Consider the following 20,596-nt stretch of genomic DNA (forward strand, 5'->3'; position numbering starts at 1 on the left):
TTTTTAGTAGAGATGGGGTTTCACCCATCTTGGCCAGGCTGGTCTCAAACTCCTGACCTCAGGTGATCCACCTGCCCTGGCTTCCCAAAGTGCTGGGATTACAGGCGTGAGCCACTGTACCTGGCCATCTATTTCATTTTCTACTGAAAAAACATAGAACCATCCTCCTATAGAATGCATTATTTGACCAAACATTAACTTTCCAAAATTTTGGTATTTTCATTTTTCAACAATTTAATTACATTTGAGTGAGTTTATTTTCTTGAGATATATCTAAATCATATAATTTAAAAATACTTCATTCATAGATCTAGTCAAAATCATGTACACAATTAAGCATAAACATCAGAGCTCCATGAAACCTATATGAATTGGTGCAATAAGAGTCTGAATAATGTCAGTCCATATTCTTTAAGGTTATATATAATCATTCTTTCTATCCTTATGAGTTTCCAGGTGGATCCTTATAAATTCTTACAGTTAAGAAGAGTAACTATGGAAGTATCTTGTAGAGACATAGCAACATATTACACCCGTAGTAACACCATGAAGTACTAACTACTTAGTAAACATTAATGAAGAAATTGCAAATGCAAATACCTACCTGTTCAGGTAGATAACAGCCAGAAAAGCCAACTGCAGAAGAACTAGGTGGAGGAGGGAAAGTCTAACCAGTACAAAGGTAGCAACCACTACCTAACCTCAGCCAGTTTCTGTCTTTCTTATATTGTCATTTCTTTAGATTTTTTTTGAAAAACAAAAAATGTGGATTTTACATGATATTCCTAATTTTTAAGTGTTAGCAACTAATGCCATTTCAAAATACAATAAAAGCCAAACAAAACATTTCTGAAAACCAGATCTGCCCATAGGCTGCCAGTTTTAAAATTCTGCCTCTGAGACTAGTCACCCTTTATGTTTTTCAGTTCCTAATAGTTCTATCAGTAAAAGCCAAGTTCTTTACTCCCAAGAATGAAAGAAGAAGAAAAAAAATTATCATCCCAACTTTAAGAATGACTAAGGATCAAATGCTATCAAAAGGATGCATCTACAATGACCAAGGCAGAACACGATTTCAGAAACCCTTTACACAGGTTTTTGCCTTTTTTTTTTTTTTTTTTTTTTTTTTTTTTTTTTTTTTTTTGAGATAGAGTCTCACTCCATCACCCAGGCTAGAGGGCAGTGGTGCAATCTCAGCTCACTGCAACCTCCACCTCCCAGGTTCAAGTGATTCTCATGCCTCAGCCTCCTGAGTAGCTGGGATTACAAGCATGTGCCATGGTGCCCAGCTAATTTTTATATTTTTAGTAGAAACGGGGTTTCACCATGTTGGCCAGGTTGGTCTCTAACTCCTGACATCAAGTGATCCACCCGCCTCGGCCTCCCAAATTGCTGGGATTACAGGCATGAGCCACCGTGCCTGGCTGATTTTACCTAAATTGAAAACATTTTAATTTAGTTCTTGCTGCCACTCTCATAAAAATAATATCAGAATAACGTTTTTAGCCTCTTAAGTCACAGCAAGTGAAGTACAGATGCTTAAAAAAGAGAGGGAGTATCAGGATGTGCCAGACTGTATCAGAAAATTGAGCCTGAGCGTTCTTTCTCTCTTTTTCTTTCTTTCCTCCCTCCCTTCCTTCCTGCTTTCCTGCTTCTCTCTTTCTCTTCTTCCCTTTACTCCCTCCTTCCCTCTCTCCCTTCCTTTCTCTTCTTTCTTTTAAAATAATTTGAAAGTAATCACAACGTCTGAAACACAGACCTAACAGCAGTGCCTGGTTTTGTGTTCTTGCTTTTTCACTGTGTAATGGAAAACATCATGTTAAGTCTGTCTTAAACTAAACCAAGACCAAAGACATCACCTTGGCCCTAAGGGCCATCTTATCCCTGCAGTATTTAGCAGAAGATCAGAAATCCTGGAAAAAATGAAGGGTAAAAGGTAGTGCTGTCTCTGATAGTGAAAGCAATGTTCACATTCACAACAGAAAATATTCTGATAAAGGCAACATGCTTACTTATTAAAGAGACAGTAAAAACACAACTGCTGGCCTGGCATGGTGACTTATGCTTGCAATCTCAGCACTTTGGAAGGCCAAGGAGGGCGGATCACTTGAGATCAGGAGTTCGAGACCAGCCTGGCCAACATGGTGAAACCTGGTATCTACTAAAATACAAAATTAGCCAGGTGTGGTGGCTCATGCCTGTAATCCCAACTACTTAGGAGGCTGAGGCAGAAGAATCACTTGAATCCAGGAGGCAGAGGTTGCAGTGAGTCGAGATTGTGTCACTGCACTCCAGCCTGGGTGACAGAGTGAGACTCTGTCTAATAAATAAATAAATAAATAAATAAATAAATAAATAACTCACAACTGCTCCCAGGGCTTTAAATCAGAGCTTTAATTTAAATTAATTTAATTCACAGTGAACTTGATTCTACTGTGGCTAAAGCCTTGAGGGTGAGTACTGGAGACGGAATTGCCTGGAAAGGAATGATGTCCCCAGCTTCTAATGTAAGTCCCCAAACAGAACACGGTTTAAGAAACCGTCAAGGCAAGGGAGGCTCAAATGCTTCTATGTCCAGTAGCTGCGAGACTTTTGGTAGCTATTCCAGCATCTGGGGAAAGGTACCAGTCCAGGGACCTTCCAGATAAACAGTTCAGATCTGGAATCTGTTCAGGTCTCTGAGAAACTCAGAGTTCTAAGAGGATCTTGCAGATTGCTTCAAGTTTCCTGGGACTGAGTGAAAACTGCAGGGAATGGGCAGCCATTTTCTAACCACTCTCTAAGCTTCTGGGATTCCATTTAACTCTAAAGTAGGTAGGGCCTTTGTAGCCCTATATCAGAATTTCAGAAACTTCTAAAACCTCACCAAGTTCACAGCGACAATGTTCTAACCAAGAGCACCCTATGACCATTAGCTATTCAGATGCTCACAATTGCTGCCTGTGGCTGGCTGTTCATAGATGAGAAACTTATACTCCTCCCTCAGGAATTTACCTGCATTACAATTAAAAGGATTTGGTCCAAAAATCTTATTTAAGACACTTTTTACGGTGCATCCAGGAAGCCAGGTATTTATTTTAAATATTATAAATCCCTGATATATATTTATATATTTTAGGTTGTTACAAGAACATTTTCAAAACTCAAAAAAAAAAAAAATACACACAGACAGACACACACATACACACGTATATATGTATATATGTATATATGTGTGTGTATATGTGTATATATATACGTATGTATGTATATACATATGTATGTGTGTGTCTGTGTGTGTGTGTATCTATATATATATATATATAGTCTTTCACTCCTATATTCTGGCACTTAATTCTTATTATTTCTTTTGCAATTATGTAAATATTATAAAATTTCAATGCTCAAAATATAATCCAATGACTTAGTGCCCCAAAGTATAGTTTCTGAAGGTTTTTGAGCAAAAGGTGAAGCCATCTGATTGGCACAGATGCCTGCCAATAATAGCAAGGTAGCACAGGAAAGGTAGAAAGAAAAGCAAACTGAAATTTCAAAGGCCTGGGTTATAACTAGATGAGTAATCTGGGGATTATCTGTAAAATGGGAAGGATTACCTGTAAAGTGGTCTTAAAGTAGCCTTCCAGGTTACTTATCTAAGAGCATCTTTAAAAGTACTGTTTTAAAACAATTATCTTTCTCAGAATATTTGCTTCTGCTCTTTACTCTTTAGCAGGAATTTAAGACTTTCCTTAGATATCTCTATGAAAACTCCCCATTACAAGAAAAATAGTTGTTTATATAGTGGCAATAGCAATATTAATTACAGTATTGCTCTTGCAAGTTTATCAATACTGCTAAAGAGACAGATAATATTTCTAGAGCTATTATTGTAGTATTTTCATGCTGCAAACCTTAACACAGTTGCTTTTGTGAAACAGCCCCTGGGGTTTGTCCATAGTTATAATGGGTAGAAAGCAATGAATTGGGCAAAAGGTTTTGCACTGAGAAATTTCCAGAATCTCTGGCCTATGGATTTTTCTTTAAGCCATTAAGATGCTTATGCAAATGTAAATGGATTAGCATGAATGAGTGCTAATGGATTCCTTAATAAGATAACACTCTAGTATTCCCCAGAACCTCTCCTAGAAACCCTGGGTAGAAGAACATAAGCCAAAAAAAGAAAGAAAGAAAGAAAGAAAGAAAGAAAGAAAGAAAGAAAGAAAGAAAGAAAGAAAGAAAGAAAGAAAGAAAGAAAGAAAGAAAGAAAGAAAGAAAGAAAGAAAGAAAGAAAGAAAGAAAGGAAGAAAGGAAAGAAAGAAAGAAAGAAAGAAAGAAAGAAAGAAAGAAAGAAAGAAAGAAAGAAAGAAAGAAAGAGAGAAAGAAAGAAAACATGACGGCAAAATTTCTCTATGAGTCTTTGAACCTTAGAAAGTACTCTGGAAGTGATTCTACAAATGTAAAAAAGGACACTGGCTTGCTTTTCGCACTCTTAGTAAAAAAGTTGCCAATCAAACCAACAATTTCAAATTGGTACCCAAACATTAGAGAACAGAAAACAGATATTCGAGCATATGAATGCCTTAAATTTACGAACCTCCTCTCCAGGTTCTCTGCTTCCCCTCCTTATGCTCTAAAACCTTGAAGCCCAATTTTTAAAGACAAGGATCTTGTCTAATACCAGAGAAATTAAAAAATGTGCTCTAGGTCAAATAACTTTCCAAATGCAGATAAATATTTAGGAATATTCAAAATGATTAAGGCTGCTGGCTCTCGCCTCATAATAAGAAAACACAAACCACATGGCTACTTTTTCCTCTCTTTGTGCATAACTCAAAGTCAAGTTCTAAGGCCTAAATGTTTCATAAGTGCTTTTTAATGGATTTTCTTTAGAAAAAATATATTTATTATAAGTGTAAGAATTTTCATATTTTTACTACTAACATACCTTTTTCAAACTGTATTGGTATTTCAGGTAACACCAAGCCCTACCATTTATATAGTAGCTGAAGCACTGAGCTAAATCCCTTACACATCATTATCGTTTAACTCTCACAACAATTCTATGACATTGATATTAAGATGCCTACTTTATTAAAGAAGCTGAAGCTCAGTTGGCTTCTTTAATGTCATTATTTGACTTCAGTGTCATAATTGTTTGATGTTACAAACCTGTTAATGGAAGATTCTGAATTCAAACCTATGCCTTTAGGACCCTGCAGTCTGTATTCCGCTGCTTAAGATGAACTGCCTGGTTTGGGGCATGTGGTTATTAATAGCTTTAGGATTTGGGTCAGGAGCAATCAACTTTCTTACCGATAAGTTTCACTTTGTATTTGCATGTTTGTGTGCACAAGTGCATGTGGCACACGTATGTGATATTAAGGATGGATAAGTCATCTGAATGGTAAAAGCTCAACCTGAGCCTCCACTGTATGCTTTGTGTAACATAGAGTGAAAAGACCGTCAATTCAAAAAGTGATGAAATCACTGATCCTCAACAGTTGAATCAGCTAATCACTTAAATTATTTACATTAAAATTCATATAATAAACATTTATTAATCAACTATCATGTGCCAGGAATGATGGCAGCCCCTAGAGATACAGTACTGAATAATCTTAACTTTAAAAAACTCCATCAATATATTTGCTTCAGACAATTTAACTGTCTGCTACATGTAGATGGGCCCATAACATCTGCCTATGATTTAAAGTGCATTTCTATTTGATGATAAAAGATAGCTCCTTTAAATTCCTATTTTGTCAGTTTATTAGCAATTCATTCTAGTCATCTGTAAGACATATGTATGTGCCTATATAATCACTATATAAATATAGTGATTATATTTATTTTTATAAATCCCCTCCCATTATCTTATTTTTCTCGAGGCCAAAGCTTTTGTCCCAAAATGAGTGTCATCAGCATGGACTCCCACCTGACTGATGAAAGATATGAATCACACAGCAGAGAGCTTTCTCGAGTACCCTATAAATTCTATAAATAGAAATTATTTCTTTGAAACAAGTAGCCAACAAGAAATGAAATTGGGTATGCACACTCATATAATATAACTTGAGAATAAGCTTGAAAATCTTGGGCAATCACAAATTCATATATAATTGAACTATATGAAATTGGCGATATGTATCAATTTTGACCCACAAAAACAGCAATTCCATATGCTTCCACCTGATACTTATTTTGTCTCCTTTCACTCAGCTGGGCTACACATTAAAGGTCAACAACCCCACTGTCCACCCAAAGTCTTTCATTGGGTTAAAATCTTTTTAAAAAGGAAACATAATGCTAATTTCCCCCAACAAACCAGAATAGTATCCCATCTGCCAACACTGAATATGCCTAGTCACTGAAAATACTTCTGGTTTATTCTCTCCTAGTCAATAACTGGAGGCATAAGGTCAATTTATTATACAAAAAAAAATTCTGTTAATACAAACACAGACGGACATGATTGCAGTAGCCAAAGCTAATAGATCTCTCAGATATAAATCCCATACCATTAAAACAAACAAATAAAACTACTACCAGAAGAGTTCACCAAATATAATTTTAAAAAATTATTGAGCTTGAAAGAGCTGAAGAGTAAAAGAAAGAAAAAAGAAAAACAAAGAACTAGCTACCAAACCCAAAGATTTTGTTTTTCTCTAAATTTGTTCAAGAGAATTTGTCTCTGGGTTGAGAACTTGCTTGCAAAGTCCCTGCCTAGAGCAAGATATTCAGAGCCAACTTGTTAACTCCTAATAAAACAGCCCATAAGCAAAGTCTACCAGCCAGCATTGTGATAATACCATATGACTGGTTTTCTTAGGTGTATTTTCCCCTTATTATCAACTTCCTTTTTCCATCATATTAACCTCCACAGAAACATATATATCCACCATAAAGTAACTCAAATGTGGACACCTCTGTTTCTTTGGTAATAAAAGCTCCTAGGACCCCTTATGTTCCATGGAAACAGTGAGCATTATCCACCTTTCCTAGTCTCCACCCTCTGTACCAGAACACTATTGTCCCTATTGGTTTCAAACAATGCTTTATCACAGTTTGATATCATTGATCATTTCAAGTATTCCTATAACATTCTACATAGGTTAAAACTGCTTCTATCTAATAATATCTTTATTTTTACTCTCTATTTTAATCTAAAACTATAACTTCTAAGGTGAATTCAGCACATGATAGTAAAAAAAAATCATATTGTTGAAACTTAACATTACTGCTTAGGAAAATTCTGCCTTTGTCAGTTGGCATTCCATGTGTATTAATTCTTTAATTCAACCTACCTGAAGAAAAGTTAATCAAAGAAAACAATCAATTCTGATTCATTCTTTTCCTCTGACCAGTCTCTGTGATTTTATAGGACTTTAATGTTTTAGGCCACTATATTAAGGAAAATACTCAATAAACTAGCTGTGAAAACCTCAAAGGCATGTTTATCTTAGGCTACACAAATGGTCTCTAATTTGTACTTTATAAAGGTATTACTGTCCTATTCAACTGAATTGTCTATTGTTAAGTCTTTAGCTCAATAACTAGTAGAAAAATAGAATGATTCTAACCAATCACATTTGCTAAGGACATTTGCAACATGAACTAAACAAGCAAAGATTTTTCTTTCTTTTTTTTCTCTCAATTGACAGATCAGGTAGCAAATAAGATTAGTGCACCACATAATATGCGTAAAAATAAAACTGTTCTAAATGCGTATATTCAAATAAGTTCATCTATATTACATTCAATTCTATTAATATTTACTAAGTATTCACTGTGTTTAAGGCCTCATGCTCACAGGACTCTGGGGAGGACAGAAAATGGGTATGTTCCTGTGTTCCCCAAACCTCCACCTCTGAAGTTCTTTCAAGGAGCTTTTGGCCCAGAAGGGGGATTAGTCAAAAATCAAAATTTCTATGGTACATAGAACTTAGAAAGTGATACCCTGAAAGGCCCAATGTTAGAACTCATAGTCTGATTTGTTCTCTAGATGATTATAGATTCATGTCCCTTCCCTTGGGAGTTCAGGACTCCAAGGGTCAAATAGTCTCAAATTCTTGCAAACGGTAGAATGAAGGCCATTCATCAGTCAGGCAAATAGTTAAATAACTGTCTCCCATTAGGCAATGTGATTTCAGTCCTAGCATCTTACATAGCATTTATAGTTAAGTGCTTCAAGCACCTCATGAGCTTAAGTGCTTTTCAGCTTTGAACCTTGTAATCGTCTAAGGAAAATTGGGTAATAATCTTTATTTAATTGATCAAGAAACCAAAAGAGTTCTCTGATTTTCACCTGCTGGTCTCCCCAATAGAAGAGGATGTCCCCACAATCATCAGATTTTAAGTAAGCTGGGCATTTCATGGTCTACACACAAAGTCTCTCATTTCACACTTCCGTAGATTCTTTGTCAGCCCCCATCACCCCTATCTATGTTTTCGAGGTTTTATTCTGTTTCTGGGCAGGACAAATGGAAATCTGAAACTAGGAGCAATCTAAAGCACACTCCTTGTTCCCCAGACATGGTCTGTCCAGATCCTATTTCAGGTGTTCTCACCACCAAGCCCCCATGCCAACCATTCTCTCCTTCACTGCTAGAAGGTCATGCCAGCCCAGCCTCACACCTCATAGCATGAGCTGCCCATCCTCACCGTCCACTCCATCTCCAGAACCTTCCCTCCTTACTCCCAGATTCTGAAGAAAACATCACTATTTCTCTTTCTTTCAAAGGCACTGCATTATCTGAGCCTCAAATCTATTCCCTCCTGGTTGATGGGCTCTTGCTTATCACTCCTCTTCCTCTTCCAAACTGCTGGCTCCATCCTCTTTCTGCTAATTACACTTAGCCCTCATGCTTCAGTTAGCCACGTTTAGACTCTTTCCTCTCATGTCCTTGCCACCCCTCCCTTAGCAGATACATAGGCTTTCCCTGTTCTCACACTGCAGAGAGACAGCTCCCTCCAATGTCATTATGGTATCCTTTCTGCCAAAGCCAAGAGCCTCCAATTCCCTCTCCTCTCCCCTGCCCCTCCACTGCACCCCTGATAATACTTCCCCCCGGTAACTCATCTTCCCTTGGCTTCGGTGATACCTCACTCTCTCTAGGTGCATCTTCTTAACTCCTGGCCCTTTTCCTCTCAAAGCTTCCAGCCCTCTCCTGTTCTTGCTCTCCTCTTTAAGGAATGTTCATTTGGTACCATTTCAATTGCCATCCAATAAAGTGGCCCGAAAATTTATTCTCCCTCCTGTCCTTTAGTCGGCTGGTTCTACATCTCAAACAGCCTAATGGACATTTCTACCTAGTTGTCAATTCTCACTGAGGCATCAGCAATTTTGTCTCCATTGGTATTGTCCTATTTCTGTCACAACCATCAAGAGTCACTTAATCTCAAAACCTGGATTCTGCTTGCATGTCTCTTTCTCATTCCCATACCCCTATTTACTCTCACCAAGTCTCATGGCTCTCCTCTGCTTGAACCTCTTGCATTGGTGGCTTCCTGTCTTTTTCACTTGTGCCACTCAAAGCCAGGGCCCCACTTCCCTCACCACTCCATTTCCGTCAATTACTGCAATAGATTCGACTTTGCCTACTTCCACCAGGTGTACACACCAACCTTCCCCCTCCCACCCACCTCCCTTCCTGCCATACACCCACTCACACCCTCATACAGCTTCAGATGGTGTCTAGAGGAATCATTCTTAAAACCTCATTTTCAATATGTCACTCTCTTGCTGAAAAACCTTCAAGGATTCTCAAAATACCTCAACTGGGCTTTCAAAGACCCCTAAGGTGTGTTCTCTACCTTCTCAGCCTTATTTTTCATTGTTACAACAAATATGATCGCCCAGCCAGGTCCCAACCATTTTTTTTTTTTTTTTTTTTGTGAGACGGAGTCTCACTCCATCACTCAGGCCGGAGTGCAGTGGCGTGATCTCGGCTCACTGTGACCTCCACCTCCTGGGTTCAAGCAATTCTCCTGCCTCAGCCTCCCAAGTAGCTCGGATTCCAGCTAATTTTTTGTATTTTTAGTAAGGATGGGGTTTCATCATGTTAGCCAGGATGCTCTCAACCTCCTGACCTCGTGATCCACTCACCTCGGCCTCCCAAAGTGCTAGGATTATAGGTGTGAGCCACCACGCCCGGCCAGGTCCCAACCATTTCTATCAACATTTGGTGTCACTACCCTCCCTATATCCAGCTAGTTCTACCTTTGCCTTTTTACTGATCAAAATCTTAGCCATTCTGAGCACCTGCTATATTATAGTATCAGGATAAATGTACTGCCATTCTAGACATTCTGGACAGCCACTTGTAATTTTCTAAACATGCAATGCTCTTTTGTACCTCTGCATCTGTACTCATGATCATGCGGTTGCCCAAAACATTCCTCCTTTTCTTTTCCTCCTTGATGCAGTAACTCCACTTGTCCTTAAGGTATAATTCATGCGCTGTCTCTCCCTAACTGCCCACCCCCCACCCCATGTCAAACCTAGCAAGAAGAGTTTCCAGACCTTCCTCTATGCCACCATCACATTAGTTTATATCACTACTGTATATTTACCTGATCCATTTATACAGCCGCTTCTCCTGCCAGGTTAAGGGCAACACAACTAGAGGTAGGAAGCATATCTTATGTGTGTATGGACGTTTCTCACTGCTTCTAGCATTAAATACGGCCTGTAGCAGAAGTGCTCACTAAACATTTAGTTAAAATTATTTACTTAATTATGACTACAATTATCTTGTGAGGAAGAAAAAGGTAATGCCCTCCACTGTATTCCCAGCCCTTAGAATCCTGCCAGGTATTATATATAAAATAGAAGCTAGAATTTGTTTTTGAGTGACAAGATATGTGTTATATTATAAATTAAGCATTTCATACAGATTGTAGGCTTTTGGAAAGCAGGAACTATGTCTTATGCTTCTTCCAAAGAGTAAGTATACATGATGGCTGGATGGATGAATAGATGCAAGAGAAGTAGGGAGGGGCGTAAGGAAATAGATCATTTTTCCCTTTGCATCCTTTCTTAATGTCTATTTAAAATAACATCAGAAATAGTACAAATATGAGTAGATTGCAAGCTCATTTCTTTTAATCTACAAACTACATTATTAACAAACATTTTTATATCTTTAAACAGTTATGAATAAGTATATTCAGCCCAACAAAGCAGTTACAGTACAGCTGGAATGAGCTTCTTAAGATCCATGCAAGGAATTAGTCCATGTCTAAGCTGAGTGCTCAAGACATTCCCCATGCACCATTTTTCCACTTAAACTACCAATAAGCTTTCCATTGGAGGGCCAAGCAAGCATAGGTGATCTATGCATACTATCAGTGACTATCACAATGAAAATGCACAAGGCTCTTCTATATGTTGAAAAACTGCTGAGATAAAAGGTGGCTGACAGTAGAAATGATGTTTCTATTTCCATGAATCCAAAATTTGAGACGACATGAGTAGAATTGGAGAACGTTGTGCTAAGTGAAATAAGTCAAACACAGAAAGACAAATGCTGCATGTTCTCACTTATATGTGGAATTTAAAACAATTGAATTCATAGAAGTAGAGAGTAAAATGGTGTTTAACAGAGGCTGGGAGGTGGGAGCAGTGAGATGATAATCAAAGAGTACAAAGTCTCAGTGAGGAGAAACAAGTGTTTTTTTTTTTGAGATCTATTGTACAGCATGGTGAATATAGCTAATAATTGAGTATTGTGCATTTTAATATCACAGAGTAAGTCTCAGATGTTCTCATCACAAAAAATGTCAAATATTTGAGGTGACGACTAGGTTAATTCACTTGATTTAATCATTTCACGTTATATTAAAAACCATACCATCACTTTGTACCCTGTAAACAGCTATAATTTGTCAGTATAAAATACGTAAGTAAATATGTATACAATATTCAAAGGATTTTATCCTGCCATTACTTTCAACAAGATACAACATAGGCAGAGGGCAGATAAACTTCCTTGCAGAACACTTCATTTAGATCTGAAGCTGAAAGCAAATTTCCTTCATGACAGAAAAATTAGGTAGACAAAAGTAAGTTACTTTTACCTCATCAGAGTTAAACAACAGCAGAGGCAGAAGGACCAGGAGTTGATTAAAGGCATTGTCCTGACCACTGATACCACCATGGCTAAGCAAGGGCTGCCTTATGGAACCAGGTCAGGGGACATTGATTTCTCTATTCAACTCCAAGGCACCACTTTGTAAATGACACAATCATTTTTGAGTACAAGAGGTGCTTTAAATGTGGTAACATTATATCATTTCAGCTATAATGATCATAATTACTTATTTCTTTTAATCACAACCCACTTAACCACTTTAGTACAGAGGACTAGTTCAAGGAGTTTAATTTTCATTCAACATCTAATCTTTGTGTTTACCGAAACCCTTCATGGGCTTTGTTTACTGTCTGCCTGCTGGCCTGGACGTTTGATCTTGCAAGACTAGATCAGACAGGGTCAGATAAAATACTGATTACTAGAATAAACCAGGCTTGGGGAAGTAACACTGGTTTTTAAAATCCTCTTTTCTCCCAGCTTTTTAATATCTGGCAAAAGAAGTTCAAATAAACGAATAAAATTAAGAGAACTAACAATCAGAGGGTTCTTGGGCAATGACTGAGAAAAGAAAAGTGATGGGGAAAATTTTGCACTTTGGCCAAAATACAGGGTTTGGTTAGGTCCACTCATTCTAATGGTATTATTTTGTAACACAAATAATTTTATAATAGCCACCTGTATTTGTGTAAACTTTCAATGACCCTTCAATTCTTGAGGCATATTAAATAATTGGGATTGACCTCACCAAAGATGACTGCTTATTTTGCTTTTGGTACAAGATGACAAACACTTTAGATATAAAATTACTTTCTTGTAACTTATTAATTAGGACACATTTAAAATATACAAAAGATTCTTTATTAAGGCATTTTCTTATTTTTATTATATCCCCCACAAAAGTAGATTGCCGTAAGAGTAAAACTGATAGTGATACTACATATATGATTGCCACTTCATTTCATAAAAATGATAGGGAAAGTTCACATCAAGAGTTCAGACAAAAAAAGTTGTGTAAAAAATTAAAATTTTACTAAAATGTGTAGAACTTATGAAAAAACTACTTGGGTAAATCCCTCATAATCCCAAGACCTTAAAAATAAATTTTGGAATAGCATGAATGTTTCTAGGTGTCTACGGAATCTCCTCACGTACAACACTAAAACTCCTAAACATTAAACAACTATTAATATTGGTCTTTTTTCTCTGCTTCTAGATAAAATGTACTTTTTTTTTCTTATACTTCGGAGCTTATGTGCTCTACATTGTAAAATCTGGTCCAGAAGCAATTATGGTATGTGCTGATCAGCAATTTAAAAAAAAAAAAAATGCTGTCTAAACCAACCTACCACCCTACCCTACCTACCCACTCCATTTTCTTCAATGTCAAATATTTCTGTGAAACAGATTCATGGTCTTAGACCTTGAAACCAGAGTATACACACTGTCTCCCTATCTATTCTGAAGTAATGCTCATGTTAACTCAAATATGTCTGTGTCAACCATGATTGTCTTTGAAATTAAAGAAAAAAGGTAAACAGAATGTGCTTTGCTGTGATCACTGGGGAAAATAAAGTTAACATGCTAAGCCAAACCAGTTTAGGACTTTCTAAAGAATAAGTGTAAATAGTTTAGCTAAACTAACAACAAATTCAAAAAATGCACATTAAAATGTTTACTTCAAAATTTAGACAATTCCATTTGTATATAGTTTTACATCTGTTTTTAATGATATCAAATTATTGATTGTTCATTTTTCTCATATTTATTTAAGCATTAACTATAGAATTTGTAATCTGATCTTTTTTTTATCCTTCCAGTAGACTTTTATTTTTGCCAGGTTTTAGTCATATTTACTTTGATCTTTCAGAGTATATCATTATTTTACCATTTATTTATTTCTATGAGAAGAGAAAAAAATTTTGACCTAGGAGAGCTATATGTGGCAATTTGTAACAGAATCACATAGCTTATGTTTAGGAAATCATGTTTTTGATTAAGAAGCAACCACTTAGTTCCCACTGTTTTATTAAAACAGACATTAGCAGATAATAGGAAACATATTTAACAATGTAGCCTGCATTTAGTTTGGGACCTCAGTAAGTTGACTAAAGATTTTCTTCTACACTGAATAGTGCATAGAAGTGCATGTAAATTGGTAAGTTTGAGGCAGAAATGGAAGGTAGGGAGGCTGAGAGGGACATGGAACTCCGACTTCTGGGTTCTCAGAAAAAGCCCTATGGTAGAATTCTGGTTTCACTACTACTGGTTTCCAAATTTGGAATTCATTGCCTTTTTTTCATTTTGAAAGCAGGGACACAAACAAATTTTACAAATCAAATCATTACTTTCCCATGAGAAATGAGTCCTACTAGGTAGAAACTCCCACAGCAACATCTATTCATAGAAAAAGGCTTCTACCAAATAAAATGTGCCTGCCTCAGTCCAACACTTTCTTTTTTCTGAGGGTCAAAAGTTAATAAAACGCACTTCTCTGGGTGTTTATTTTCTGTACACCATTATACCTGTCATGAATTCTTTGTTTTTCCTCCCACTCCCTTGGTTGATGAATCAACACCACTTGAACTGTTTTATGGCAGCTTGTGTTTACTTCACACATACCTTAACCTTCCCTTTTCTCCTCCTACTGACACACATACACACAGACACACACACACTTTTCAACAGCAATGACTAGCTCCATCTCTTTGAATAGTATGTGTACACAGTGTCTGACAGCCTCTTCAGGTGTGGATCCTTGACCGACTGAATGAAATCAAGGTCTCAGTCTGCTTTTATGGCACTTAAAGATTTAACTGTGCATTTACTATCTTTAAAAAAAAAAAAAAAAAAAAAAGATACAGCTTGAAGAATTAAAGCTCCAGGAAAGAAAAATGAAAAGTAGAAGACATGAGTGTTAAAGTGCAAATGCACACACACACACACACACACAATCTGTAGTGGCAATTCTGAAAACACTAGAGTGAAGAGTTTCCAATATTTCTGAAACTGGAATTACACTCCAGCCTATTAAAAGAGGACACTCTCTTACTTTCTCTTATAACAGCAAGTAAATGGGATCTAACAAATGACCTTGAAGCTGCATGATTCCTTTGATTTTCAGCAGAAGAGGGTATGTTGAAGCACTTTAACAATCCTATTTTAAAAGAAAAACTTGGAGGCAACACTTACAGAAAAGAAACCTTCTGAGCCACACATCAATGTCTTATAATGAGAAAGGGTTATTCATCTTATATTGTACAAGGGTGAATATTAATATGCTAAAGCATTTGCCCAAACCAGGATCTAATGGGTCCTAAGAATTTTAGAATCTGTTGAAAAGAAATGGATCTTAATTCAATTTTCAGTGTACTTAATTTCTCCTGGGTAGCTCAATATTTTGGCTTGCCTTATAAAATGTATATTTAGCATAAAACACTCTCATGCCTTTGTGATCAGAAATGTGCTGCCAATGTTTGTAAACTTCGTTTCTTCAAAAGATAACCTTGTCAAAAATCTCCCAAACACTCCATAGCCAACAAGTACTACTTTGACATCCTGTCTCCCCTGAGAAAATCTGCAAGTATTAAAAGAAACAAATTCATCCTTTACTTTTATTTACCCACCATAAATTGTCATTTGCCCCTCAGATGGGGGCAGAGTAAGCAAGGCTATGAATACATATTATAAAGTGTGATAAATATATTATAATTATGCAAAATATGGACTGGAAGGACCATCAAAACCAATGTTACAAAAGATTCCCCAAATCCCCTCAGGGACCCTGGTAGGTAACATTTATCTGAATGGAGTGAAAACAAAAGAATTTTTCCACCACTGACATATTTGAAATGGTCCTGACATGTTTAAAAGTCTAGGTGATCTAAATAGCATGCTATTTACTACACAAAGGAACTTTATTTTCAGGACCAAACATAATTCCACATGTAATATATTACTGCTAGTATGACTACTACTATTAATTATTAGTAGTAGTATACTATTATTTGTCAAGAGGTTACTTTGTGCCCGTATTGTCTTATTTAGTCCTCGCATCTACCCAGTGACCTAAGTACTTTGATGATTTCCCATTTTCAGATGATGAAATTAAGTCTTGGTGAAGTTAAATAATTTGCTTAAGCTCCCACAGCTAGAATGTAGAAGCTAAAGATTTGAACTCAAGTCTGCCTGAATGCAGAGCCCGTGCTTTCACCACTGCTCTGGAATCATCGACAAAGGAACACAACATCAAACTCCATTTCTGACGGAAGACATCCTGATACCCCAACAGTATCTGTTAATCAGTAACCAAACTATAAGTGCTGATTTAACCTAGAATGACAGCTTTTAACTTTCCATTCTAAAGGATTTTGCAAGTATCACTTATGAAAACTATAAACAACATATTGTGCTACTAATTTTACTTTTACTTCAAATATCTTCTTAGTTTTAAGGGAGCCAACTAGGATCTCATGACAGGAATATTAAAGATCTCACCTTTGTAAAAAATTACATAAATTGTATCTAAAATGAGCATAAATTCCAAACAACCAACAACTCATGAACCTCAGAAACTGAAAACAGGCTTTACAAACAAAAAAGTCAGTTTACCTTTAATCTTCTTGTACTTTTTATACCATCTCCCAAACTCCTGGCACTTGGTTGCTGACACATTGGCATAATATGTGCTATTTACAATGGATGAAATCATACTCTGAAAAAAAAAATTATAGTTATTTTTTCAAAATATGACTACTTCTTTTTAGGGACAAGAAACAGCACTTTATAACCTGCACTAACCTCTTTTTTCTTTTAAACTTAAAACAGTCAAACTCTCCTGTAAACTGAACTATTAACATCAAACACGATTACCTGAATTTACCATCCCTTTAATTTATACAATGATAGTGCTTTCTCCAAAAAGCCAACCCTGGGGCAATGTCAACAATGGAGGGGACAGAACATGCAGATTAAATGCAAAGAGGAAGAACAGTTGTGATTTAGGAACCAGAGCAAAAGGTGAGATCAGATGCTCCAGTATCCGTAATCCAAATAATGCCTTTCAGATGTTTCTGTTCCGCTTCCAACTGCAACAAGCTTACACAGCCAAGAATCTGAGAACATCCGTGCTACACACTGCAGAACAACATTTAGGGAAATAAGTTAAATTAATATAATTTATAGAAACGTGTGATTAGAACTTGTGTGAAAATTCACCAAATGAAAAAATTAACAGTGCTATTTTAGAGCAGGGGAAACTAAACATAATACTTGTACTGTGTTTCAATAAAAAAATGAACCAAAGCTCAAACTTTCTGAGTGCTGAAGTGCATGATTCTTCCTTGCTCTCATCCTCCTCAGCCCAACTGCTCAGCTGATTTGTGTGTATTAATAATTGGGGTTAAAAGAGAAGTGGAGCATAGCCTGACAAAGCACTGAAAAGTTAAAATGATAATTGCACACCTTGAATTGAACTTCCTACAGAGATATGTTTGCAGTTAATACAGTATGTTTGAGCCAACATTTGTGGCAGATGTTAACGTATACCTGAATTGACTGTGTATGTTTTATACATAGATTTTATTTCTTATTTTTTATTTTGTCCTGGGCATAAACAACTCAAGAGATCCAAATGACCTGTGTAAGGTTTTATATCTTGCCTTGAAATCTCATCTTTCTCAAAAAAAAGTTAGCCCCAGACATAGAACAGTTCAGAGAAATCTTAGAACTTCTAATGACACTTCTACAAAGTAGTAGAGATAAAAAGGGTAACAATAAATCAAGTTATTTAACAGGAGGTTAAAATGCCAGCAGACAGACCTTCATAAACTCCCATTTAAAACAACAGACTCCTCTTTTTTAATCACTATGCAGTACTGGTAGAGGAGGGGGTTCCTGATTCAATTCACAGAAACCTCTTTCGCAGATGGTTAGCCTCCCCAGTTGCTGATCTATACATAACAATTCTTTTCTCTGAGGGGAGATAGTAAGGATAACTCTTTTCATCCCAAGGTCTGAACACAGCACTGGGAACCCAAAGAGCTAATATCATCAGAGTGTATCACAGAACCTATGGGGCCTTGTCTCCTGCCTTATAGGATGACCACTGGAATCCTAATCTCCTGGAGACAGTCTTCTGCTTTGTGCTATTAACGACCAAGTACGGCTGTTCCCTAACTAGCTGAGCTAGCTCCCGCTCTGGGCTGAGATTCGCTCTGTTCCTAGACTGTGAGACCCTTGAGGACAGTGACTATGTCTGTTTCATTTTTTTTTTTTTCTATCTCGTGTCTCACATAGTTCTGATGTGGGATATCTGAGTCACTGAAATTTAACACAGGAAAAGGGACAGAGATGAGATTTAAAAGTGCCAAACTGAAATGTCATAATAATAAATTTTTTTAACATGAAAGTAGCTTAATAATAGATGCATCAGCCACACTGGTATATGTGAATAATCACAAACGTACTTGTCATCTCTCTATCTTGTTTGTATGAATTTATCATCTGGAAAGGCACAGGATACACAGCCATGGCAGGAGTCAGAGTTAAACTCTGTATTGCCAAATGGTCTAGGAAGTGAACTAAAACGAACAGTGTCTAATTACTGCCTGGCACTGTTCCTCAATTCTTCCTGGCCCATAATACGAGGCCACAAGCCCAGAAGACTGCATCACTTTGGCCCCAGATAATCCAAATTCCCCTCACTCTCTACCCTCTCTTTGTCCTTGCTCCTGCTATATCTTCAATTGACCCTGCACAAGGCAGAGCGGCAAGGAAATGAGTATCTGGGCTCCTACTGGCTCCATCAGCAGGTCCTATATTTCATACAACTCATTTATAAAGGAGATGTTGGCTACCCTGACTCAATCAGATTTGTTTTCTGTCCCAGATAATTATAAATAAGTTGTTACCTCTACTGATCACAGAACAGAAACATAAACAGGTTTCAACTATGAACTGAGCAAAAAAAAAAAAAAGTAGCAAACAAATTTCCTAGATGAGAATCTTTAATCACCAGAAAAGTCTGTTTGAGTTTATGACACATTTTATTCATATCAATTCCCTGCAGGTCTTTATACAGAACTAATACCCAAAATAGTTTTTACTGATAAGAATTGTTATAGTCCATCCTCAGAAGACTTTAAAATCAGAAGATATAAAAATATCTTGGGAATATTTTAAAAGAAAGGCCATGTTATATCTGATTATTCCAGTTTCATGAATATTTTCTAACCCTAAATTAGACTGTTAAATTCTCATAATCTGAATCTAAATCACTAGTCTTCACTAGAATGCTCTGGACACATACTACAAGGTCATCTTGATGTTAGTGTCCATTAAATATCTAGAACATCAAAACTTAATTAATGATACATAAAGTTGAAAGGGGCTAACATGAACCCAGCATGTGCTATTACTCTATAGGAAACAATGTTCTCTAAAGGTCCTGGGACACAGAGAATCTGTATTTACCATATTTCATCCACTTTTTATACTTTAACATCACTGAAATAGAGATCCATCTTATAATCAATAGCATCTTAAACCTGATAAGATACAGTTGATGCAGAATGGGATGAGTAATAATTAAAGTCTTTCCCACCTACCACCCTGCCAAAAAAGATCTAATTCAATTTTTTGCTTTTTAAAATATGTATAATTTTGCAGTTTATGTTACTCCTTTATGTTTTCCAGTCATTCTAAAGCAACGGTACAGTTGGACTTTTAGGATCCACATCTTTTTGACAAAGGAACAAGAGCTGAGTCAACTTTTTCAATCCAGAATGCAACCAACTCGAGTATCCCTGTTTATACAAAGCAATACTAATACAGATAACCCAGAAAATATGTGTATTGCTATTTTTAACACTTAAACCGAGGAACTATGATTTACTAAGGCTAATATTAAAATGATTTTGCATTTACTAAGCATGTATCGCTTTACATGGTGGTGGGCTGTGAAAAAGAAAGGATGAGGGTACATGTATAATGGGCAACTGAGGCAGTCCCCACTCGGATACCGAGACACAGCCACAAACACCACCACATAACAGTGGCCGCAGACAAAGCTATTTTATGAATAATATTATATTCTAAGATAAATTAAAATGGTTAAAATGCCTTTCCAACTACAGAAACTTGAAAATTTCTGACTTCTTTGTAGTTAATTATGAAATTTTAAGTATAAAGATTTTTGGAAGGGAAATAAAGTATAGGTGTCCTTATTTGTAGTCAATTTGACATTTAGTTGGCCATTAATATCTGGAACTTTTTTAAAATAAGGCATTTCAGGAATCAAACTATATTAGAATTTTCTTTACTTATTCCAAAGTTTACTAGCAGACTTGAATTTGCTCTAAGCCAAACTGCAAGAGAATAAATTTTATAATATTGGTGTTTAATACTTATAATAGCTGGATTGATCTATCTAAAAATAAATTTTCTTTTAGGTTCCCGAAACAATTTTTTAACTCACTTGTTTTTCAACTAGCCCAGAGAATAGATGTCACATATGATTATAAGCATGG

General features: G+C 36.4%; 1 protein-coding gene across 8 annotated transcripts in view; it reads right to left on the bottom strand.

Annotated features, from left to right (window-relative positions):
• Positions 1-20,596, bottom strand: part of SATB2 (SATB homeobox 2) — a 190,961-nt gene that overhangs the window by 83,511 nt on the left and 86,854 nt on the right. For all 8 annotated transcript variants that reach the window (XM_055290130.2, XM_055290127.2, XM_055290128.2 and 5 more), the window contains one exon: positions 16,680-16,782. In XM_055290130.2, coding sequence (XP_055146105.1) covers positions 16,680-16,782 — 103 coding nt within the window. The remainder of the gene's footprint in view (positions 1-16,679; positions 16,783-20,596) is intronic.

This window comes from Symphalangus syndactylus, chromosome 8 (genome assembly GCF_028878055.3).
Source record: "Symphalangus syndactylus isolate Jambi chromosome 8, NHGRI_mSymSyn1-v2.1_pri, whole genome shotgun sequence".
Classification (NCBI taxonomy): domain Eukaryota; kingdom Metazoa; phylum Chordata; class Mammalia; order Primates; family Hylobatidae; genus Symphalangus; species Symphalangus syndactylus.